Source organism: Netta rufina, assembly GCF_964035555.1.
Source record: "Netta rufina genome assembly, chromosome: 2".
Classification (NCBI taxonomy): domain Eukaryota; kingdom Metazoa; phylum Chordata; class Aves; order Anseriformes; family Anatidae; genus Netta; species Netta rufina.
In genome coordinates, this window is record NC_140124.1 from 117815344 (window position 1) to 117839676 (window position 24333).

At 41.0% G+C, this 24333-nt stretch overlaps 1 protein-coding gene across 4 annotated transcripts in view; it reads left to right on the forward strand.

Annotated features, from left to right (window-relative positions):
* The window catches only part of OSBPL1A (oxysterol binding protein like 1A), a gene marked incomplete at its 5' end in the record, with an annotated part of 76698 nt that overhangs the window by 46648 nt on the left and 5717 nt on the right, over positions 1 to 24333 (forward strand). For all 4 annotated transcript variants that reach the window (XM_084282481.1, XM_084282484.1, XM_084282482.1 and 1 more), the window contains 11 exons: positions 1573 to 1735; positions 9798 to 9954; positions 15026 to 15101; positions 16510 to 16644; positions 16981 to 17078; positions 17801 to 17983; positions 18478 to 18585; positions 18677 to 18766; positions 19023 to 19149; positions 22198 to 22314; positions 23035 to 23158. In XM_084282481.1, coding sequence (XP_084138607.1) covers positions 1573 to 1735; positions 9798 to 9954; positions 15026 to 15101; positions 16510 to 16644; positions 16981 to 17078; positions 17801 to 17983; positions 18478 to 18585; positions 18677 to 18766; positions 19023 to 19149; positions 22198 to 22314; positions 23035 to 23158 — 1378 coding nt within the window. The remainder of the gene's footprint in view (positions 1 to 1572; positions 1736 to 9797; positions 9955 to 15025; positions 15102 to 16509; positions 16645 to 16980; positions 17079 to 17800; positions 17984 to 18477; positions 18586 to 18676; positions 18767 to 19022; positions 19150 to 22197; positions 22315 to 23034; positions 23159 to 24333) is intronic.

Consider the following 24333-nt stretch of genomic DNA (forward strand, 5'->3'; position numbering starts at 1 on the left):
AGAAACTCTTCACTGGAAGTGGCAAATCTGCTCTGGTATTTCCTTTCTAGCCCATGAATTCCCACCTCCTCATTTGTGCCCACCTCTGAATACGCTGTTTGAGTGGTGGTTACAAATGAGGGGGCTGAAGCCTCCAAAGTGAAGCTTTTGTAATTAAAAAGTAACCAGATAGGGACATCCAAATGGTTCTTAAATTAGATTCAAAAAGGTGATGTTGGTATATGTGTAAGTTGCTTAGGGACATGTGTAAGTTGTCCCTGTGATTGTTCCAAGAGTGTCACATCCGTGCGTGTTGGTAGTGGAGGGGGAGTTAGAGTCACAGCCTGACCTTGAGAGTAAGCTGGAGTACAAGGTGAGACACAGGAGGAGCAGCTGAGATCCCTTGGTGTGCTCAGCCCCGAGCAGAGCAGGCTGAGGGGAGGCCTCATGGCGGCCTGCAGCTCCCTCACGAGGGGAGTGGAGGGGCAGGCGCTGAGCTCTGCTCTCTGGGGACAGCGACAGGACCCGAGGGAACGGCATGGAGCTGGGACAGGGGAGGGTCAGGCTGGGGGTTAGGGAAAGGTTCTGCACCCAGAGGGTGCTCGGGCACTGGGACAGGCTCCCCAGGGCAGGGGTCACTGCACCGAGCTGCTGGAGTTCAAGGAGCATTTGGCCAGTGCTCTCAGGCACATGGTGTGATTTCTGGGTGGTGCTGTGTGGAGCCAGGAGTTGGACTCAATGATACCTGTGTGTCCCTTCCAACTCAGGATATTCTATGAGCTCTCCTCCTTCCCCCGAGAGGAGGAGGAGGAGGAGACAGGAAGCACCAGCAGGAAAAGGAAAAAAAAAAAAAAAAAAAAAAGGAAATAGGAAGGACATGTTGCTCTCCTGTTACTAGTCCTGGACTCAATATGCAGATATCATTCTCCTCTCTGATGGTGATTACATGTGTGGGCTTAAAAAAACAACAAACCTTCCACCATCTGGTGGCTGGTCTTCTTTCCTTGTCAGCTTCTGGCTCCTCTGTAAACTGTTTTGGGAGTGGGGGGAGAGAGCTGTTTATATGGAAGGTAAATCAGTTAGTAGAGGAATCTCTGCTTTAACCTCCTTCTTTAATCCTCAGGGTTAAATGTTTTCGGCTCACAGTTCAGTTGCAGTTATTTGTAGCTGGCATTGCCATTTGCTTTGTAATTCAATTCAGATGATTCTTCTTGGCCCAAATTAGAGCAGACTAGTACAAGGAGCTTGGTGCATGTGGAAACTGATCGCTGTAACTCCATATTTAAGGTTGTCTGAGTTGTAAGTGTTTCCCCTGAGTTTTAAGGTACAGTTATTTGGTTTGAATTTGCTTGTGGATTTTTGATTTGTAATATCAGATCTTACCTGACAAGATTTCTCAGCTACTGAAAAACGCTGAGTAACAACCATATCGTGGTCATAGACGTGCTGTAATATTCTCCTTAATCAGTGTGTCCTCAGTTCCAGCTGTTTGCCTTCGAACCAGTTATTTATTTGAGTCTATTTTCTGAATAGCTTTCAGCTACACATTCTTTGGAGAGATGAGATTTTATTCATACATGTATCTACTTATAGGTGAGGAATTTGAAACTGGAGCATGAGCAGGAGAAAAACAAGATCTTGTCAGAAGCATTAGAGACGCTAGCTACTGAACACCATGAACTAGAGCAGTCTCTGGTTAAGGGATCTCCTCCTCTCAGCATCATCAGTGAAGAGCAGTTCTATGATGCTGTTTCAGGTAAGTAGTTACGTCCAGAATGCAAGTGTGCAGCCAGCATGGTGATCGCATTGAAGGGGGGGGGGGGAACTGTTGCACTTTAAGTGAAATCTTTGTCTTTCTAACATGGAACTGTCTCTGAGGAGAATGCTTCATGTGCTTGGTGACTGAGCCTCTAAAGTCTTGCCCTAGTTCACCTGTAGAATTGTATTGTTTCATGTGAGTGTGACAGAAAGCTGCAAAACTCAGGACGGTCATAAAAGGTTTGACTGCTTGGGTGTCTACGCCCTTTTTTAAAATAGCAAAACTTAAGACTCCTATTTTGGGAGATGTAACTGTATCGGGAAGCCTTATGACTTGCATTCTTCATGGTGGTGCTTCTTTTTTTTCTTAAGATCCATGTAAGAAACACAGGTTTTGAGGGATAATGAATTTAAGAAAGGCTTGTTTTATTTCACTTACCTTAGGTGTCGCAGGTGGAAGAAAAGGATGAAACAAAGTATTTCGTGTATTCCTGAAATATCTTTTCTGTCTACTGTCTGCTCTTCAGTTTGGAATCTTTCATATTTTTTGTTTGCAGAACATGCAGGTAGTAATTTTGGAAAACTGAATTGCATGAGGATGGTTACAGTATGAGTTAGTGTAGAGGCTGTACGTGGTGGAGCTCAGTAATAGCTCTCATTGGGTAATCCCACAATGCAAAGCTGACTACAGCTAAGAAGGGTCTGGAAAATCTGAAGGGTGAACGTAGGCTAAATGTAGTAGATAATTAGATTGGCATACTTTACGAGGAAGTATATTTGGGGTTACTTTTCTCCAAATTCAGCTGTCTGATGATTCTGACAGATGAGGAGAAGCAGCACTCTCAGTCTCCTCGATGGGCGTTGTGTCGTGCACAACTTAACTAAGCAGAGAATAAAAACAGGCAGAGTGGATTCTGTGGTCAAGTTCTCAGAGTATCTCAAGTGCAGCACAGGAGCACAGTGGATCAACAACAGACTACTCCTAGGCACAGTAACGAATTTAAATCTTCAGCAAAGGGAAGAGATTGAAGGACTCTAGAAACAGGTTCTTCAACTAGAACCCAAAGAATAATCCTGCTGAAAGGCCTCGGGCTCTTTGCTTGTTGTAACAAAGCAGAGATTACTTGTTTATATGGTGCTGCTGGAATGTAGCCTCTGCAGCCAGACCTGCTTTGTGCATGTGAGAGAACTCTCAGCTTTAGAGATCTGTTGTTCTATACCTCTCCTAAGTCCTTTTCTTGAATGAAAGTGATGAAAGCTGCTTGCCTAGTTGAGAGAGGTGGTGTTCTTGCCTCTCGAAGCTGCAAACAAATCACACAGAGTCAAGTAGTGTGACATTTTCATTTGTATGTATACATACATACATATATACACACACACACAGTTTAACATATGCCAATTCTCTCTCCCAAAGGAGAGAGTTACATGACATAATTCATCTTGGTTGCAATTTAAATAATTTTCCAGGACACACTCACTTTCTTGACTGTCTGTCAGCTTCACCAGACTTGCATTAGATTCTTTTCTCTGGGCTGCTCACATGTGGTGCTTTGTAGTGATTTGGGTCCTCTGTGCCTTTGAGGACACGTGTCTGGGGGAAGGGCACTCTGATTTTGTGGGCTAGAGAAAGGCAGATGTGACGTAGTTTCCTGGCTGCTGGATGCATGTTACGACTTTCACCATAAGCACAAAGGGATTTAGATGTTTGTGGGTGTGATATGAAGCATGTTGTGGGTGGTTGTGTGTTTTGTTTTTTTTTTTTTTTTTTTTTTTTTTTTAAGCTAATCCCTAGGGTCCTGATTACTTTACTAACCCTCTTGCTTTTCTGCCATGTCTGTTGAGTTTCAGCTAGAAGGACTGTAGTGCACCACCACAGTGAGAGCAGAGGGGTCAGGGGACACATGACACTGGCTCAGAGTTTGGGAATGTGGGTCTCCTTTCTTGGGCTATTGAGAGAGGGGATAGGGTGATATTTTCCTAACAGAAAACAATGGACCCAACTGTCACAAGCCAACAAGTTTTAGAAATCTAAAATACTTAGACTTTGGGTCTTCGAAGATTTTACTAAAACTGTTTTTCAAATGTCTGTTCATTTTGGATAAATGGGCGTGTTCACAAATCATCTTACTAGTCAGCAGGAGAGATTCAGCAAATGCCAATGTATTTTAACAGGGTGCTGTGACAGGTTATAATGTCTGTCAATGGCAAAATATCACTACTTGGAGAGCATTTTGTCTGTTAGTACCCCATCTTTTTCCAGTTATGTTTTTGCCTGGTTATAGTTCTCTGATTTTTTTAAATTTTCACTGTAGGAGTGAGTTTACAGAAGTGAGAGTGTTGCATAACTCAGCTTGCACTTTGAGCTGAAGAATCCTTAGCTTTAACTTGACAACTTGAAAGAAGGAGCCACTGCTGTTTTTTTGTTCTTTTTTTTTTAAAAAAATATTTATTTTGGAATTTTTTTATGTGCATTAGACACTTTTGCTTGTTTACTCTCAACAAATGTATCACTGGCTGTGACAATTGGGAGCAAGGCAAGAATTTTCAAACGTGTTTCTGAACATGAGATGTAACAGAAAGAACATGTTCACAGCAGCATCATCTTGTCCCCATTGACCACGGTCTGATTCATGCTTCAGAGCAATATGAACGCATGAATTGGGCTCTTGAATGAAGGTGAATCAGAAGATACAGTTCAGTTCCCAGTAGACACAGATCCATAGTAGGAGAGTAGAGCTAATCTGAGGAGAAAACCAACAGAAATGTAACTAGTTCAAGTGCCAAGTCCTCAGCACCATCTGCTTAGTCTACAGATCTGCTCCAGCTGAGGCATGTTATTTGCTAATGTTGGCATAGGCTAAGCTGGTCACTGATAAGCCTGTGTTGTGTATTTCTGGTTGTGGGTACTGTGGAATTGTGTTCGCTATTACAGAAATGCCCTATTTCTTTTCCAAAACCGGGGTAAAGAAGATGTTTATAACTTGGTAAGACTGCATACTGTAGTCGTTTATTTGCCGAAGTCTTCCTTTTTTTTTTTTTAATATTATTTCTCTTTTAATTTTAAGTGATATGCTGCTATCAGTGTTTTCTGGGTGTTACAGTAAATGCTGAATCCCCCGCAGTGGGAGGGCAGTAGATCCTGACCATGAAAGGAAGAACCTACAGGAACTAGGAGTTAGTTTGCATTACAAAAGCATGATTTCCAGAGTTCAAAACCAGCAAAATTTTGTGTTGTTAACCTGAACTCTGTTGGTAATAGGTCATTTAACAGTGCTTCCTGGTGCTTTCACCTTCTCATCCTGGGAGTGGTGGAAATGTTTATTAGTAGCCTGAGCTCTTGGCTGCAGGTTTGAATGGTTAACATGTGCCAAACTCTCCTACATTCAGAGCAGAGCAGGGCAAGGGAGGCATTGTGGAAGGGAAGATGCACTGAACAAGTGGCAAAATTTACGAAGACCAGTGGCATCTTCCAGAGAGTTGGAGACGTTACCAGTTTCAAGTACACAAACCTCAGGAAGCATTTGAAGACAGAATACAAGTGCGGTCATCTGCAATGCTGAAAAATGGCTAAGCAGGTCAAGAATTATAGGGTGAAGGTACTTGATTTTGCCTTGTCCCTAATTATCTGCAGATCAAAGACCCAATTTAGGAAGAGCTTGTAACTGTCTTGATGTTTTTTTCGTAAAAGGTTTTATCCAAGAAGGTTTTCTCTTTGTTTGTTTTGCAAACAAAGCTTTTGTGTGTGTTGAAGTGTGCGTTGACAGTTTTGCACAGATGTGATCTTACTATAAATGCAGTTATTTAGCTGCAGGCATATGTAGATTATATTAAACCTAACCTGCCATAATACGGCTTCAGCTGTTACGTGCTACTCATGGGTGCTGTGTTCATCAACACTGTACTTAAATGCTGCTCTGCTAGAAGTGGTAGATGAGTTCTGGTGCTTTTGTTCACTTCTTAGTTTGTTTCCAGTTATCAGCTCACTTAAAAGTCATACAAAAAAAGCATGGGAACTTACAGCTCTTCCCTTCCATATTTAGGGTATTTTGTCAAATGCTATGTTTGAATGTACCAAAAATGTTCCACAACCTCCATGAGAATATTGTTGGCTATGGGCTTCTTGCCTTAAAGATAGTTAAAAGAGCAAATCCAAGCATCTCAGAGAGAGGGTGAGAACCACCTGGTCAGTGTTGAAACACAACCTTGCCGGTGGTTAAACAATACCTTTTGAAGGTGTATTTATTGCTCTAATACATTGACCAATCTTTTCACTGGAAACTGGAGGCTGACCAGTTGTTGCAATAGGAGATGACCTTCTCTTGACTTAGGTGATCATTGCTTTTGCTCTCCCACTCTTGTAAAAGGTAGCTGACGTTTTACTGTTACCCTGACACTTTGGGTTTTGAGCTGGAGAGCTTTATGTTCAGCCTTTTCTTGTCTTAAAGATCACTTAAATCTTGGCTTCTGAATAGGGAGTCTTATTCTGTCTCCCCCCTCCTCGGCCCACACCCCCTTCAGTTCACTAGAATAAAATCTCATTTTCTCCTAGTCATCTGTTTGACAGCTGCTCTGTAGCAACTTGTGAATATAAATCCTTTTTTTACTGTAACGGGGGAGTATGCAAATCTTAATTCAGAAAAGAGATAGCTCTAAGTACATCGGGAAAAATTGGCTTTGAGTTGCCTGTTGATCAGGCTAGTGATACAATACTGGGTTTGTTCACTCTGACACCTAAGCGAACTCTCAAGGCTTGTTAAGCTGGTTTTGCCAAAGAGATAGTTGAGGTTTTAGGGATTAGTGACTGAGCTCTTTAATGGCAGGAGCTGTTGTAGACATGCTTTCTCAATGAGAGCCCTTTCTCAGAGAACTGGGAGGAGCACCTATAGAGAGTGAATTTCATCTAACAGTGTCTGGTTTTCATTCTGGTTTCACCATTCTTCATTGCACAACATGCTTTTTATTTATTTATTTATTTTGATTAAGTAAGCCATGTGCCCTGGAAAAGGCTGTCTGGTCATTGTCCAGCCCTGGAAGAGGTTTGCAGGTGCTGGGCTCAGTCACTTCAGCACAGTTGTCTCCTGGCACTGTGACATATGGCCAGCATTTGGAGACCTGAGCACATGTAGTCTTTAAAGATTCTCGTTAGGCTGAGAGGCATATCAGTATGATCAGTGGTTCTGGTGAAGCTTACCTATCCTGTTCTTTCCACCTCTGGAGTCCTAGATCTGTTGCAGAAATTCACGTTGAGGGAGTTGTGGGGAATGTCGTCATGATGCTCAGCTGAAAACAAGACAGCCCCTGATGGTGTAAAGGAGCCTTATGGCAGGCAGACTCCTCTGTTGTGTTACAGGGTTTGGTCCTTGTTTCATGCTTTCCCTGTCACAATAACTGTTGGCACAGTTAAGCAGCTACTTAACTAGAAAACTTACCTGGGAGGAGTTTAGGGCTTGTCATGCGTTGGCTGTAGGAGGTGGTCAGGGTGCTGAGGGCCCAGTTGTGTTACACTGCTAGCGTGTCCTTTCCTCTGTGCTATTTGAGTATGCAGCAGTGTTTTTCTGACTACCTAGGCTTCTGGTCTCTAAAGAAATCTATATTTATGTAACAGTTGTCCACAGGTAAAAAATAAAAAATCATCTGCTTATCCTACTTTTTATAAACAGTACCCACCCAACTAATTCTTTGATACGTTACGTCATAAATTGGCATGTAACTAGACCGACAAATTTGGGGAAACTTGTGAGAAGATTCTGTGGAGTGCCAGTCCACTTTTTTAGCATATCCTCAGCACCAGCTGGCACTTCTTTTCATTCCCTAGCAACTGGCTTAATTTCAGTACTGACTTGATGAGGATAGAGATGGATGTTTTTAACGAAAGCAAAGATCTCCTTTTTGTTTCTAGAGCTCATCCTCTCTAGAGGATGGAGACGTTGTGGCATAGTACATCCATTAATCAGGATTTTGTCCTGTTCTTAACACTTCTGTGGTCTGGATGTTGTAGAAAGTCCTGTCACTGTCCCCTTCACCAAAGCAATGTGTAAGTGACATGTTATGGAGAAGCTACTGGGATTGCTTTTTAAGATAAAACAGGACAGTCCCTGGCAATGGACAACTGTGGCTGAGATATTGGTTTGGATGGGCTACTACGTCAGTGGCTTTTGGTTGCTGGTTTTGAATTAGAATCAATGTATGAGAGTGACTAATTTTGCAATTATTTCTCTGGGTATTTGCAGCCAAGAGCAGCAACATATGTTGAAGGAAGTGCAGAGCAGAAATGGTGTCTGCGACAGTTTGGGTTTGCTTTTTTTGGAAGATGAGGCTTGCATTAGGCTGTCTACCATTCATTGTTGTACCTGGTTTCTGCTAAAGGGCTTCCTAAATGAGGTAGAAATTGGTGCATCTTCACTTGTCATGAGCTGTTCCCTTGTTTCTTGGGACTTGCAATTGGATAATCCTTTGGCAAACTTGTCAGGTTTGAAAGAGAGTTGACCTGGAAGAAGGAACAGAGTGCCTCCTCAGCAAGTCTGCTGATGATACAAAACTGGGGGGAGTGGCAAATAGCCCAGAGTGCTGTGGGGCCATTCAGAGGGACCTGGACAGGTTGGAGAGTTGCGCAGTGAGAAACTCATGAAGTTCAACAAAGGCAAGTGCAGGTACAGGCTGGAGGCTAATGTGCTGGAAAACAGCTCTGCAGAGAGGGACCTGATGGTCCTGGTGGACATCAGGCTGACCACGAGCCAGCAGTGTGCCCTTGTGGCTAAGAAGGCCAACGGGATCCTGGGGTGCATTTGGAAGGGTGTTGCCAGCAGGTGAAGGGAGGTGATCCTGCCCATCTACTTAGCCCTGGGGAGGCCACACCTGGAGTGCTGGGTCCAGTTCTGGGCTCCCCAGTACAGGAGGGATGTGGGGCTACTGGAGCGAGTCCAGAAAAGGGCTATGAAGATGGTTAAGGGAGTGGAGCCCCTCTTAGGGGGAAAGACTGGGGAGGGATCTGGGCCTGTTCTGCCTGGAGAAGAGAAGACTGAGAGAGGATCTTACCTTCCCTTTAGATATTTCTATACATCAGTATCAGGAGGATGGGGCCAGACTGTTTTTGGTGGGGCCAGACTGTTTTTGGTGGTGCCCAGCAACAGAATTAGAGGCAACTGGCACAAAGTTAAACCCAGGAAGTTCCAGCTGAATATGAGGAAAATCTTCACTGTGAGAGGAGCAGGGTACTGGCATAAGTTCCCCAGAGAGGTTTGGGGCCTCTTTGGAGATACTCAAAACTTACCTGGATGTGTGCACTGTGCTATTGCTGACCCTGTTTGAGCAGATGGGTTGGACTAGTTGATTTCCAGAGGTCCTTTCCAGCCTCAGCCATACTGAGACTTTGTGCCAGGAGGTTTTTGCCCCTGAATTTAGGCCAAGGCGATCTGTTCTCAAGTGCTGGTTAAGCACTGTCTGACCAAGACACGGGTTGGAAGTAAGGTGTTGTTGATATTCTCAGTTGTAGCTGTGATGTGGATTGTACTATTAACCTACCTTCCAGAGTACAAAGCTTATCTTATTGATTGATGAGCTTATCGTTTAGACTTTGCTGGGACTTGCGTGGCTAGCATATTGTGTACAATACCTGCTTTTGTTTTTTGTTACTTGTTCAGTGAGTTGGGAAGTGAAGGCTTCTGAAAAGCACCGAATGTCTAAGAATTTTGACCAAACTGAAATCTTACATAGGAGGAGCCGTCAGTGCTTGACTGTTGCATTAACTGTTAGGTAAGCTACTGGCATCTTTGTGACGCTGGCGCTTGTCCTAAGCAATTTGTTGTAGCTCCAATTTAATAAAAACATCAGGTTTGGGCTCTGTTGGATAGAGGAGTTTTAATCTACTGTATTCTTTAGTCTACGTCTAGATACCGAGCTGCAGCGGTCTGTGACAGTACTAGTTACTTACCAAGTGGATGCTGTCATCAGGACACAGGAGCCGACTTAGGTTTCAGTTTTGTACAAGGAGAGAGGATCTGTTAGTGACTGAAGTCCAGCACCGGCGGCAGATTCATTAACATGCACCTGCTCTTTTGCAGATTCAGAATCTGAAAAATCATTAAGTGGGTTTGAAACAACAACAGCGTACTCGCTGGAGGACAGCATGGATTCGAAAGACACGATAACTTCAAGCGTGTCCGAAGAAAAGGTTTGTGGCAGCGGAGAGTCCATGTCGAACGGAATCAAAAAGCACAGGTAGGATGTTGCCTGTTCTTAAGGTGTTACAGCATGCATTAACGGCGAGTGAAAGACCACAAGAATCTCTGAAAACGTAATTGTGGAAAACTTCTATAGCTTTGCCAGGGATGGTTTAAAAATAGTTCTAAGATTTTATGATGAGTGTTTTTCCATGGCTAGTGTTTTCCTTTGCGTCTTGCTTTTCGATGATCAATTCTGAATAAGTAAAAATAAAATAGATTATGCTGTGTAAAAATGAGTAGGTCTTATTGAAGTCTACGTGGATTTTTAATTCCTTCATGTATCTTTAATGCCTCCCATCGCCTCTTTAATTTCCAGTCATTTGATCCTTCTGTCGGTATTAGGAATGAATGAAAAAATATTGCTAGCCTGCCATCAGGAACTCAAATGCAAACAAAAGGAGTCTTATTCTAACAGTCTCATCTATGTTTTATGTGCTTATTTTGTGTTGTCAAATGATCCATTTTTGTTTGTTTCCTTGCCTATAAAAAGGAACAATAGGTCTAGAGTTAATGAGACGTAATAGACACCATGATTCTCAAGTTTCAGTGAAGGGCAACGTGATGTTTGCGCTACAGATAAAGTCAGACTTCAGCATGCTTCAGAAAGTCTCATTTGGGAGCGGTTTGGACACGCACAATGATGATGAGGACACCAGATCTCAGTAAAAACAGGGAATTAAAATTTAATTTTACTAAAGCAAACGAGACGTGCTTTAATCACTTGGTATCTTAACTAGCTAAATTGCAGTGACTGTCACAGCATGTGGCAATGTCAGAGACTTGATGTCTCAGGGTTCAACCTCTGAACGCATGTCCCTCCTGTAGCAGGCAAAGACTAAGGCAAATGAGGGCTTGGGTGGAGTAGCAGTGTGGTTAGGGAAGGTAATGTAAAGCAGCTGACTAAGCGCGCTGCTCTGCGCTGTTGTGCTGTTAGCAGGGCGGTGTTCATGGCCTTGGTTAAGTGCCTTTCCTAATTAGCACAGGAAGTGTAGGGAGGGGAAGCACTAGGTGAAGGTGAACGTCTGAATTACGTTCACTGCCTTGGAAAGCAGGAGGAGAAAGGAGGCAATTCATGATCAATGTAAAAAGGATGATGAGTGTTGACATGCATTGTCTGGGCAGTTTTAACAGCAACTGATAATCTACTTAGTGTGAAAAGAAATAACTTGGCAAGTTTCCATAATGCTGCACTGTGTTATCAGAACTGCATGGAGCCGGGTGACTGGAGGAACGTTTAAAATCTATTTTTATAAGATATGAAAAGCTGTACATATCTGTCCATAGGTTGTTCTCTCTGAGTTGCTTAAGATGTAGGATATTACAGTAAAGCCAGAGCATAAATTGGCTGTCTATTAATATACTGCACAGGAAAAGTGGAAACCTCTCTCTTGAATATAGATAAGAATGTATGGTCACTATAGGTAAGAATGTATGGTCACGCTTTACATGACTAAATAGCCAGAGCATGTTTTAGGTTGAGCTGTAATGTCAAACTCTTACCTGGCACCTTGGTGACATGCTGGGATTTGTCTGTAAGTCTATTGATGCAAACTGTTTTTCCCCAGAGCACTGCCAATTTAAACTTTACCTCCACGAGAGCCATCTCAGGGGATGGGAGTTGTGTGGTGCTTCTAGCGTTGTTTCTGAGACTTGTGGTGGCTGTGGTGTTTGTCCTGGTAAGGGATCTGCTTGCTGTGTCTGGCTGCAAGTCTGAACTCAAAACTGTGTCACCTAACTGGAGTTGCTGGTTCCAATCTGTGCCTGTTTTGGGGCTAGTTTATAGTGCAAGTAGACAAATACGCATCATCCTGTGTCCTTTTCAGAGCAGAAACCTTACCTTCTTCATGCCATGCAAAGTGTAGGGAGCAGAATTTTTTAACAGCACTTAATTCCATCATTACACTTTGTTAACCACATGTAAGCAAGTTGCTTATAGAATAGACTAGATAAATTTCTTTTGATTAAAATCTTTATACCTTGCTGTAGTGTATTAGATACATAGAGGATCTGCAGCTGTATTTGGGCTGCACATAAGTACCCAACACTGTTTGCCTATCATTATAAACAAGACTCTTTCATATCTCCATTTAGAAAACCTGAGCTACCATCTACTTCATCTATTTTTTATTTAATTTTTTTTGAGCAGTGTGTGTTTTGTGCAGGGAGGCGGAGGTTGCTTTTTGTTGGTTTGTTGTTGCTTTAGTGATGCAAGAGTAAATCTGTTGGTTTAAAAACAAATACCAGTGTTGGGATATACAGATGGAGACAGGTGAAGCCAGTGCCATTAAATATTTCACCAAAGGTGCTGTTTGTAGCAGTTACAACCTGATTTTCAACAAACTGTTTGCCTTTTAAGCTTACTAGGCAGGTGCTAGGTAATGAAATGAAAATGCCAAGGTTTAGTTATGACTTGTAATTTGCTGTTTAAGTCTGGTTTTATTAATATAGCTTGCATCCTACTGAGTGGTCATAGTGCTTGAAAGAATGTGGCTGATGTGACTTCTTGTAGTTTTAGGCTGATTTGAGAGTACACTTCATAATTTTTGAAAACTTCATGGGAGAGGATTTGTCTAGTTAGGGGGAGTAGTACATTAAATAACTAGCTTGGGAGCATTCGAATCATTTCTTTCTTTAAAGGGGAATTTTTTAATCTGAGCCAAATTTAAAAAAAATAAAAATCCATGGAAGTGTGGGATGTAACATAGTGTAACATCTATTTGTCACTGCTGTTTCCCTCTTACTGCTGTGTTTCTGTAGTCAGCTTTTCCTTTAGCGGAACCTTTCAAAGGTGTTTGTGCTTGGGTCTTCATGAGCCAGGAGGTCTTTTGGTCAGGTTTACATGAAGAGCGAGCTAAACATGCCTTTTCATGCCCTGTGTCTCCTTCCCAGCAGGATTCCTGTAGTAGTTAATCTGCTAAAGGTAAAGCTTGGACAAGTGTTTTTCAGTGAATGATCTTTAAATGCACCTTATCTGTTCTACATGCAAGTAAATTCCTGCAGATGTTTTTGTCACAGCTAAAATTAACTTCCGGAGGTGTTTCTAAAATTGACATCTGGGAGGAAATTTGTGCACTCACAAACCTTTCCCTTAATCACAGGGAGTAGGCCAAGGTTAGTAGGCCTCAGGTCTTGGCTGCCTGTCATTTTTGCACGTGTCCTCACTTGTCCCCCCCTAGCTTTCTTAGAGGCTTAAAGCTGTTCTGTTTCCTTGTTATGCATGTGTTATGTGAAGGAACGAACTGAACATCACATCGGTTTTGGCTCTTACACTCACAGGAAGAAATGTGGGTGAATGGCTTAAACTGAATGCCAACTTCCATGTAGTTAAATTGAATGGAGATTAACTTCCATGAAAATGTAAATTTTAATATTTAAGGCAAGCAATCCCTATGTATACTTCAAGCCAGAAGTATGTGAGTGTTTTACATGCAGAAGGACTTAAAAATATATGCTCTGCTAGCTCCATTCATTCGAGGACACACAGAGAAATAAGTCAACACTGAAAATGAAAGTAAGGCTGATTGCTTGGTGGACACTGTCCTCTCCTGGACATTTGTATCAAAGCATCCACAAAAGTGTTTTTATACTTAATAAAATTCAAAATGATCTCTTTCACCACATGTTTTGCTATCGGTGGGAAATTGGAATAGGGAATGAATGATACCATGTCGATCAATTAAAATAAATCCTGCTACCCACTCATGCTCTGTGCATGGGAGGCTGAGTAAAACAAGTCAGTGTTAGGCTGCTAGCAAGTAAGATGAAACGTAGTTTAGTACTTTAAGGAATTCAGGCATATCCTATTTTTTGATAGGATAGGTCTTGTATTTTAAGGAACATTTTTTGTTTGTACTGAAAACTGAAAGGTCAACCTTGGTAAAGGTGTTTTAGTAATAGATAAGTATGGAAGGTAATTTAGCAAATAGGGCTACTGAAACTAACAACTTAGCCCGAGTTAAATTTTTTTTTTCTTCCCCCATGGCAATGTTTCTGTTTATCAAAAAGGTGGGATGGAGGAGGCACCTACATCCTATTCAAACTGCAACTCTTAAGAAAATAAGAAACAGCACCTTCCTGGTTAGGAGGGTGCCAATTGTGAGGCAGGGTTGGCTAAACTTTGAAATTAAATAGTTCTTGCTGTTTGAGTGAGCTGTAGATAGCTCTTATCTATTGAGGATTTTCCTCATTGGTAATAGCCTCATAATCCAAACACTGATTTCAGTGTTGCTGTGGACAAAAGGCATTGACCTATATTTCTGCCTTTCTCTGGGTAAATTGGGTTAATAGTTGAGCTGGTTGGTAGCAGTACAAAAATGGAACAAAATCATTACCCAATTTCCAGTAATGCTGAGGAATACAAGCTGTATGGCACAGCCTAAATGTTAGTCTTGAAAGTACGTTTCAGACCTGCGTCCGGGTATGTCAGCCCCCTGTAGAAAAGGTTGTTACCTGTTCAGCTCTTTAATGAAGCTTCTTTTTCTGTTCTTTTTTTTTTCTTTCTTTCTTTCTTTCTGAGGGTTGATTATAGTTATAGGCAATAAATGGCATGGCCCGTCATTGTTGCTACACAGGTGACTAGCAAGAAGAAACCCCACTATTTAACTCCTAAATCTGTTCAGACATAGTGAATGTACCTGCAGTGTCCTTCATGAAAAGAAATTCTTTTCCATTGCTCTTATACAAAATGAAGAGAATGGTACTGGTTTTGGAAAAATTCAGCTTTCTGGTCAGGTAAAGCAGCTTATATGATTCGAAGTAGGACTGTTGTTCCCCTTTGGGTTTTAATTTTAAATGTATTATGATGATGATGATTATTATTATTATTAATTTAATATATGGAATTTTGTTTAAATGAGCTTATGGACATGAAAGTTTAAATGAGATTAGTATTTGTAATGAAAGCTTCCCAGCCCTTTTGTGCTAGCTAAGAGTGGTTTGGCTTTACAGTTTACTGGGTGATTTGGAAAACTCTTACTTTCAAAGAAGAGTAGTTGGGTTTATCAGTCACCATTAGTAATGGAAAACTTCTCTTACTGTTTCTCTTTCTTCCCCATTTCTTTCCACAGAACAAGCTTGCCATCTCCAATGTTTTCCAGAAATGACTTCAGTATTTGGAGTATCTTAAGAAAATGCATTGGAATGGTGGGTAATCAGAAAGCTGTGATAAAGGATTTGAAGTTACTGTTTCATTTGAGGCCTAAGTGAGAGGGGAGAGGGATTTATTTTTTTTTTAATTTGCTTCTTGTTCTTTGTTTATTTTTAACTAGGAAAATTAGAATTGCTTAGCGTAATACTGCTTGATTAAGAGCATTTTCTCTTTAATTTAAGCCTTAAAGTACTTTGTGGTAGCAGTTTGCTGTTTTTAACTTTCACAGAAACTTTAACTTTGCTCTTCTCCCTGCTCCCCTAGTATTTCAGTCTCCACACCTAGCAGTGTTACTGGCCAGTGAACAGATCAGAGGTTAGTTGGCTGGCATGTAATCTGCTTCCAGCTAAGGGTGAATTGGGAAGTTGTTCTCTCAATTAGATCCTGCAGTGGGCTGAAAGTACTTACTGCTGATAAACCTCAATCACCCTGTAACACTAGCCTACAGAAGGGCATGTGTGTGTTTAGTCACTGTTGTTTTTTCCTCCTCCCCTGCTCTAGTTCAAAACAGCACACAACACCAAACAAGAAGTGGAAATGCTAGGGAATGCCTCTATCGGTAGCTCCAGGTCTCCTGAGTTGTGAAGCATCTGATGCTTGTCACAGTGGCTTTAGCAGAGAAGTGTTATATCCCTAAAATACAAAGAACAGATTGAAAGCCTATCTTGCAAAAGGTGTGTGTAAGGAGGAAAAACAAAAACAAACAAACAAAAAAAAACAAAGCCACAAAGGTGCTAGATCTTGTTATTGTGGTTAAGAACAGTGTTGTTTACTACATGCATTGCCAGTGGTCATACTATGCTTTTAATTTGCTACTGCAGATGGCTTTAAACATTGCTACATCATGCGTTCAAAGGGCATGTTTTAAAAAATATGAAAGAGAATAAACAGCATCAAAACTGCATTAAATTTATATTCCTGTTATAGAAATTCCCTTTTCAGAATAAAAAAATCCTGTTTGTATTCCTGTACAGTGACATTTTGTCGTCCATTCTAATCCCCAGCCTGCTCACCTGCCTCCAGAAAAGATAATATGTTTAAGTAATTAGGTGGCCTATATCCTTTTTAAGAGTAATAAATAACTTAGTTTTTGAAAGGACCCATTGTACTTCACTCTGTTGTTTCGTCTCACTTTCTTAATGTGTGTGTTAGTGGGAAGTTAGTTTATTTGATGTTTGATTTTCTTTTTGTTTCAAAGTAGCCTTACATGCCAACACAAGCTTACCAAGCTCACGAGGGATGTAGAGGGTTTTTTCCTTTTGGCATTAGCAGAGCCAGATCAAGCACATTGCATTAGCACTAAGAGCATAATTTATTTTTGTAATAAGCCAATTAGGTTTGGGTTACTGTAGGGCAGTGTATCTACTCATTTGTTTTTTAACACAAATTTCATTTGTGCATCAGGAGTTGTCCAAGATCACAATGCCAGTTATATTCAACGAGCCCCTGAGCTTCCTTCAGCGACTTACAGAGTACATGGAGCACACATACCTCATCCACAAAGCCAGCTCGCTGTCTAGCACGACGGAGCGAATGCAGGTACTTTGGCTGTGATATTTTAAATGCATTTGGACATTTTTCTTTGTAGATAGTCTCTGTATAGGAGGAACTGCTATAATCTGCTTCATGTCAGATGCTCTTGTTAATCAGTTTTACGTACCTAAGAAAGTGTTTTGCTTTTCCTGAGGCTTGCTCTTTTTTTTTTTTTTTTTCTTTTTTTTTAGCATTTTTGAGGAAAACTATTTATTGCCCTCCCTTGAAAGTAGAACCTTTCTGTGCCACTTCAGAAGAGGCATTCTGTAATACTGTGACTGTTAATGTTTGATAAAGACTAAAATCCTGGAGATGAACTGTGTGCTCATTCTTTTTGAACAGTGTGTAGCTGCCTTTGCTGTGTCTGCTGTAGCCTCACAGTGGGAACGTACGGGGAAGCCGTTCAACCCATTGCTTGGAGAGACGTATGAATTGATCAGGTAATGAACAGAAGATGCACTGAAGAGCAAAGGGTGGTATTTGATGTACTAATGTTTGATTAGATTTGTCAGGTGGCTCATAAGATGCTGCCTATTCTCGCAGCTGCTGAAGGTGTTTGCAATGTGCTGGTGTTCAGCCATGTGCCCCTCAGGGAAATTTCAACCCCCACTGAACTTTTCAACTCAGAGAAGGCTATACAATTTGTCAGTTTGAAAAGCAGGCTTCTTTTTTACACAAAAAATGGCTTTTCTGAAACCGTATCAATGAAAAGATGAACGAGATGTTAGAAGTATCATATTCATTGTATGAGTGTCCAGAATACAAATGGGCTATGCTAATATGGTACTGTGCAGCTGCACTGAGGGCAAACTCTTCTCTAAAACAAGTGAGCATCTGGTCTATAACTAAGCAAAAGTTTAAAGAAGAGGTCACTATCAAAAGTAAACACACTGATCAGATTTGGTCGTCATTGCTACATCTTTACATGATGTCCTCGGTTATTTAGAATGAGGATATTTTATGTATGAGATGAGCTGTTTTTTGTCCTACCTTAGGGCTTTAACTAAGTCTTGCACTGAGTACAGCAACTGTGTGTGGGTCCAACTATCTATTTCACCACAGGGAAAAGAACCTCACTGTACTTGATACCTTAGATAAATGCTTTCTGTCATTTTTATTTTGTATCTTCAGAATACTGATTTTTGGAACCTTTATTTTGCAGAGATGATCTTGGATTTAGGCTTCTCTCAGAGCAAGTTAGCCATCATCCACCCATCAGTGCTTTCTATGCTGAAGGTTTAAATAACGACTTCGTGTTTCATGGATCAATTTATCCTAAACTCAAATTCTGGGGCAAGAGCGTGGAAGCGGAACCAAAAGGCACAATGACTTTGGAGCTCCTTGAGTAAGTTGATAAGTAAGAATTGCGTAGGTACATGGCCACATCTGTGATGGTTAGTGCGCATTACAGCCTCGTGGCTTAGGAATGAGCATGTCTAACGCCCACATCCTAATGTTTGATGGCAGATTGCTTTGTGGGGTGGAGGGAGTGAGAAGATGAAAGGAACTGCTATCGCTTGCCTTAATGAACTGTGTAATAAGAGTAGTAATTGTTGGTGCTTATGTCTGCGTTCTGCACAGATGCCTGGGCATCCAGTCCTACTAAGACTAGCACACTTGAGTCCTATTGGCTTTCCTGATGTCTGTCATTCAGTGTCTATACCGAAGTTGCTGTTTAAGGAATTGATAAAACCAGTAGCAAGAGGTTAATAAAACTCTTACTTTGCTGGGCTTGTTGCTATGTCTGTTTCAAGACTTGATGCCATTTATAGAAGATGGTTTGTTGCAGCAGTGACATTCAATACAAAGATACAAGTAACTTATTTTTATATCCCACAGACACAATGAAGCCTACACATGGACAAATCCTACTTGCTGTGTGCATAACATCATTGTGGGCAAACTTTGGATTGAGCAGTACGGAAATGTGGAAATAACTAACCACAAGTAAGTTGAGAATGTGAGTGCTTTCACTTGCTGCGAGTTCAAAAAGGAGAAATATTTGGAAGTAATTGGTGCCCTCTTGTTCTGCCTGCAGAACTGGCGAGAAGTGTGTACTAAGCTTCAAGCCCTGTGGCCTCTTTGGGAAGGAGTTGCACAAAGTTGAAGGATACATTCAGGACAAGAGGTAACAGTTTCATTGCTAATAAGAAGCAAGTTGCTGCCCTTTGTTTGTGAAGGGAACTGTAGGCCTGAATGTCCTTAACACAGTATGCCAAGGGCATAAACCTGAAACAGCAGGTTGTGAATTGTGTAACACTAAGTGTGCAGTTTAAAAAAAAATTGCCCTCAAAAGTCCTTTTTTTTTTTTTTTTTCAGCTATTTTTGTCTGAAATGAAATAAATCTCTTTAAGCTCCTTTGTAAACTTGGTCTTTCTTGACAGCAAAAAGAAACTTTGTGCACTGTATGGGAAGTGGACGGAGTGTCTGTACAGTGTTGACCCAGCTACTTTCGAAGCTTACAAAAAAAATGACAAGAAAAATGCAGAAGAGAAGAAAAGCAGTAAACAGGTACTAGTCACGTATGAAGGTGGTATCTCAGAGGCGTGATAGGGCAGCTAAATATTTTTGTAGCGTTTAAGAGCATTAGGATTACTGTTCACTTGTTCTGTCTTTCTTAGTGATCCCACAAAACCAGACTGGATGAATATCGGTATTAAGGGATAAAAGGCATGTGCTCTCACAGATTTGTATTAAAGCTTCCCAAATATTGGAGTTATCTAGCTGCTGGCTGGTTCAATACCTGCCCCTTCCTCCCAAGGAGGTATTGCATACTTGTTAGTTGGACTGTGGTTCTGACAATGTACAATAACGTTTGTGTTTTAGCAGAACTTGGACTTAGAGAGGCAAAATAGACTAGCTTCTCATCTTGATAGGAAATCTTATTTTTCAGCTTTTTCAAGGTATTGTTTTCTATTACATTGTCCCAGCCATAGAATCATTAATTTTTTTCTCCCACAGTTGCATTTTTTTTCTTTATTCTGGGAGAAAAATTAAAATGTTCTTAATTGTTTCAGACTTCTGGTAGGTTTTTGTTTAAGGTGTATGGTGACGGTGGCCCCTTACAGCTTGATGAAGAACAATCATTCACAGTTACTTAAAATAGGGATTGTTCCCCTTTGGTGACTATAGCCAGATTTCTTTGTTGGTTTTGGTGTTGGTCATTTTAATGTCAAAACAAGGGAGATAACTTTTGAAAGCAGTTGTTCCTGTGCAGGTTCAGACTGTTGCTGTATCTGAGATTGCTCCAGTGCCTGTCATCAGGAGAGTACTAAGGCACTGGGGATTACTGCTTCTCCTTGAGTCTGGCCTGGTGAGCTCTAGGGAGAAAGGAGCAAAGAAAAACATACCTTGTGTCTTTGTTCAGCTACCACTGAACAACAAAGCTGAAGATGGCCCTTGCTTTACAGGTCAAAATGAAGCATGCTGTTGTGTAAAGCTCAAACTACGTGTTCCTCTGACACAAGTAAAGCATGTATTTTCTATTCATTTAACAGAACTAGTTCTGTGAAGAAAACTGAAAGCTCTGTAATGCACACTATCAATCAGCATAGTTTTTGTTGAATATGTAATCCCACTGCCCCCTTGTGTTCGAGAAGCTGATATTGCATATAGGTTTTGACCTCAGTGACACAAGTCTCAAGTATAATATCTGGATGTGGTTTGTTTGTGTTTATTACCTTCAAGGTAATAAAGCTGTTATTCAGACATGAGGGTACATTGCCATTCAAATTCCTTTTAATTATAATTTTCAGATTTTTTTTTAGTTGTTTTCCAGCGATTCCTTCTTGCTGTGTTTTTGCTAATGTAGGATTTTTTCTGTCTCCATTTAGGGGACCAGCTGGGATGCAAGTCCTTTTTCAAAATGCCCCAGGTTTTCCATCTAAATCTCTGATTTTTATAAGGAGGAAACTACTGGAAATATAATTTGTCAGAGTGCTGAATAAGTCTTAATGTATGCAAAGGTAGTATTTTACCAACATCAGGATAAGAGTAGACCCTTGAGTTAGGCCAAGATAACTCTGCTCTGAATAAACCAGAGCTTTTTTTTTTTTTTTTAATCAAGATGAAACATTTTGTGCAGAATTTTCAGTGCTAATATGTGGAAGGAAATACTGTAAGGCACTTGTCCTCATTTATGCCTGGTTACAGACACTAGAGGTCTTGCTTTGGCAAGTCTTTCACTATCCTTCTGGTAGTATAGCTTATGAAAGAGATATTGGGCAGTGCTGAGTATAAAGTAGTCAATGTTGTGGCAAAATCACTTGAAAAATGCTTTTTTTTTTCTTTTTTTTTTTTTTTTCCCTGAATTCCTTTTAATTCTTGTGGCATTTTTAAGATCATGTATCAAACCAGACTCAAATTGTAGCATGCATTCTAGTTTTTTCTGTAAAAGTCGGTTTGGAATTTGACAGTCTGTTACTGAAGTGTCCTTGTTTTGCTATATGAGTATTTTTTATTATATTTTGTTATATGAGTTTTCTGATCTATTTTGCTTCAAACTCCTAATTTCTGAAAGATTGAATCAGCTTGGAGGACAGTTGAGCCCATTCTAGGTGGTGGGATTTATTTTGTACTAAAACATCAGCCTGTATTATCTGATACAACCAACACAGAGCAAAGCTTATTAGCAGCAGGATTAAAGCTGTTAGCATGTAGCCAGGGGTTTTAGAGCATTAGTTGTCTTTAAGTTCAGCTCTGCTCTTCTGTGGTCTCTGAAATGAACTGCTGTGTTTAGCTGTGATAGTAGCACCAAATTTTCATGGGAGGGTCTTGCTGGTTGTCTAGCTGGCTTTAGTTCAGGACAGTAACATAATCTTGTGTGGCTGAATTAATGCCATCAGGTATAGAAGTGCTTGTGTTTGAGTAAACAGGACATTTTTCTAGCAGAAGAATTGACCTTTCTTAGCACTTGATCATCCAAATTTTATCCATGAAGATATCGATGTACGAAACTGCTGGTAGTCTTTGCTTGGGAGGGAGTACACATCTTGAAAAGTTTGTTCCTGAAATTTACATTTGGTAAAAGTAATTTTACATAAGTTCCAGTGTTAGAAAGAACAAGTGCAAATTGTTTGACTCCTTAATATTGCTGATGATGCATTTGGGCTAGGGCAATCCTAAGCACAAATACAGACTGGGCAGAGAAGGGACTGAGAGCAGCCCTAAGGAGAAGGACCTGCAGGTGCTGGTTGACGAGAAGCTTGGTATGAGCCAGAAATGCAGGAGAGGGACTCCTTATTAGAGAATGTAGTGGTAGGACAAGGAATAATAGCTTTAAACTAAAAAACTGTAGATTTAGATTAGGTATAAAGAATAAATTATTCACTCAGAGGGCAGTGAGGCACTGGCACAGGTTGCCCAGAGAAGCTGTGGATGCCCCATCCCTGGAGGCCAGGCTGGATGGGGCTTTGAGCAACCTGGTCTGGTGGGAGGTGTCCCTGCCCATGGCAGGGGGGTGGAACTGGATGGTCTTTAAGGTCCCCTCCAAACCAAACCATTCTGTGATGATAATAAAAATAGTAAAATATTTTCATTTTCTTTATGTGCTACTTTTAGGTGGGCAATACCGAGGAACCCGATGAGATGCCATTGCCAGATTCTGAGAGTGTGTATGTTATTCCTGGAAGTATTTTGCTATGGAAGATAACTCCAAGACCTCCAAATTCAGCACAGGTCAGCCGTGCTTCTGTTTATTAAAAAATGCATGCTATCCTGTTGTTCTGCCTGGTCAACGCAAAGCAGATTAATTTGTCCTCTTTTTCACTAATGGATGTGGGTTTGCCTGGTCACAGCAACAAACTTTCTCACTACAGTTTTAACTGTAATGTGGGATTGGAGGGGTAACCACCACAGGTATGACTCTAGTTTGCTCAGTTTTTCTGCAAAATGGAGTGCTTTGTGCAGCCAGAGGTATGGGCAACTTCCCCTCTTCTTCTCTCCACTCTGTTCCCCTGCTGAGGCACATACCTCAGTGGTGTGTGAAGGGTTGTGGAGCTGGAGAGCCAGTGGGCAGGGACTGAGGGCATGTGTGCCACTACAGGAGAAAAAAAAAAGAATTCAAACAAGAAAAGGTGCCCTCAATAAGTTAATCAAGGGGGAAGTCTCCTTACAGAGCTGGGGAAAATACCAATAGGACTGGAAAAATAAGATAAGAGTGAAGTAGTGCACTGAGTAATTGGATGCTGTCCTGGTTAAACAGAACCGCCAAGGATCAGCTACACTCTTCCTGACAGTGCAGCTCTGCTGGTATCTTCAGTATTCCTATCTTGAGTGATTAAATAATATAAGAGCATCTGGATGTTTGTTTTTATACATCTGTTCTGGTGTGTATTAAGGCTAGCAGCTAGAGGCTTTGTAAGAAAGTCAACTTTCAGCTGTATCTCTGTATTTCAGATGTACAACTTCACTAGCTTTGCCATGGCTTTGAATGAGTTGGACAAAGAAATGGAGAGCGTCATTCCCAAAACTGACTGCCGGCTACGACCAGATATCAGAGCCATGGAAAACGGAGAGATAGGTACGTTTTTATTTCTTGTTAAAACTGAAGGGCTGGAGGGAAAAAAAAAAAAGGAAACAAATTCCATTTTTCAATTATTAGATGAACTTTTAGAATAAGTAGTGACCCATGCTACAAGACCATAACTCTTTAACTGGTGTGCCTCTAGTGGGAAAGGTATGCTGCCCACCTTTACTGGGTCAGGTACTAACTAATTTTGTTCGTAGCAGCCTAACGTTACGGTGCTGTGTTTTTACACTGGTGCCCAAGCACTGATGACATGCCGTTGAATGTTTGTGCAGCATCAAGACCACCTTATTAAACTGTCTTAATCTTGACCCATGAGTTTTTCTTGCTTTTGCTCTTTGATTCTCTCCCTAGTTCCTCCTCGGCAAATTGGAGAGAATGAGTGGCTTAGCTCCTGTCCAGGAACACGCTGCACCACCTACTTGGTTGTGTTCTTCCATATAAGCAGGAATCTTAAACTTCATGCTATGCTTTTTATCTAGTTTGAAACCCTTTGTTGTGCTCTGTAGTCAAGCCCTATGATTGGAGACTAATCTAAGAAGAGAGTCTCAGAAGTATTTGTGAACTTTTTGGTTTCTGTTTTCATCAGCCAGTGCAAAAGGGATATTTTGTTGTGCCAATTCTGACTAATGCAGTCGAAAGTATTTAAGTTGAAACTGCAACGTCAAATGTACTTGCTGCAAAATCATTCTTCGCTGGGAATTGAACACTTTTGTTGTCCTAGAATAGTGAATTAGAAGTGAACGAGACTTCAAATGAGTAGAAATTGTGTGCTTTTTAGAAACCTCATAGAGATTGTTACTGTAATGTCATGGAGTGAAAAGTGTCTTTTAGTCTTCTGATGTGCAACTTGGTGTTAAATACTTGATTATGGTGTGGAACAACCTCCCCCAACTCTTTTTTGCCCCTCTCTTTGTCATTTTACTTATAAAGCAGGGTGGCCACATTTGTAGGCTAAAAGCATGGGGGCTTCTGATATTTTTTTTCTGGCTTGTTAAGTGATTTGGGTAAGTCATGAAACCTCTGATTCAGCTTCACCTACGTAATAGCATGATGACTGTGACTGCTTCTGATAAATAGTCTGAGACTTAGGTATGAAAAACAATGAAACAGACATACTACAGTGCAATTGTACTTCTGAGTTTTTTTCTCAGAAGCTGATAATTTCT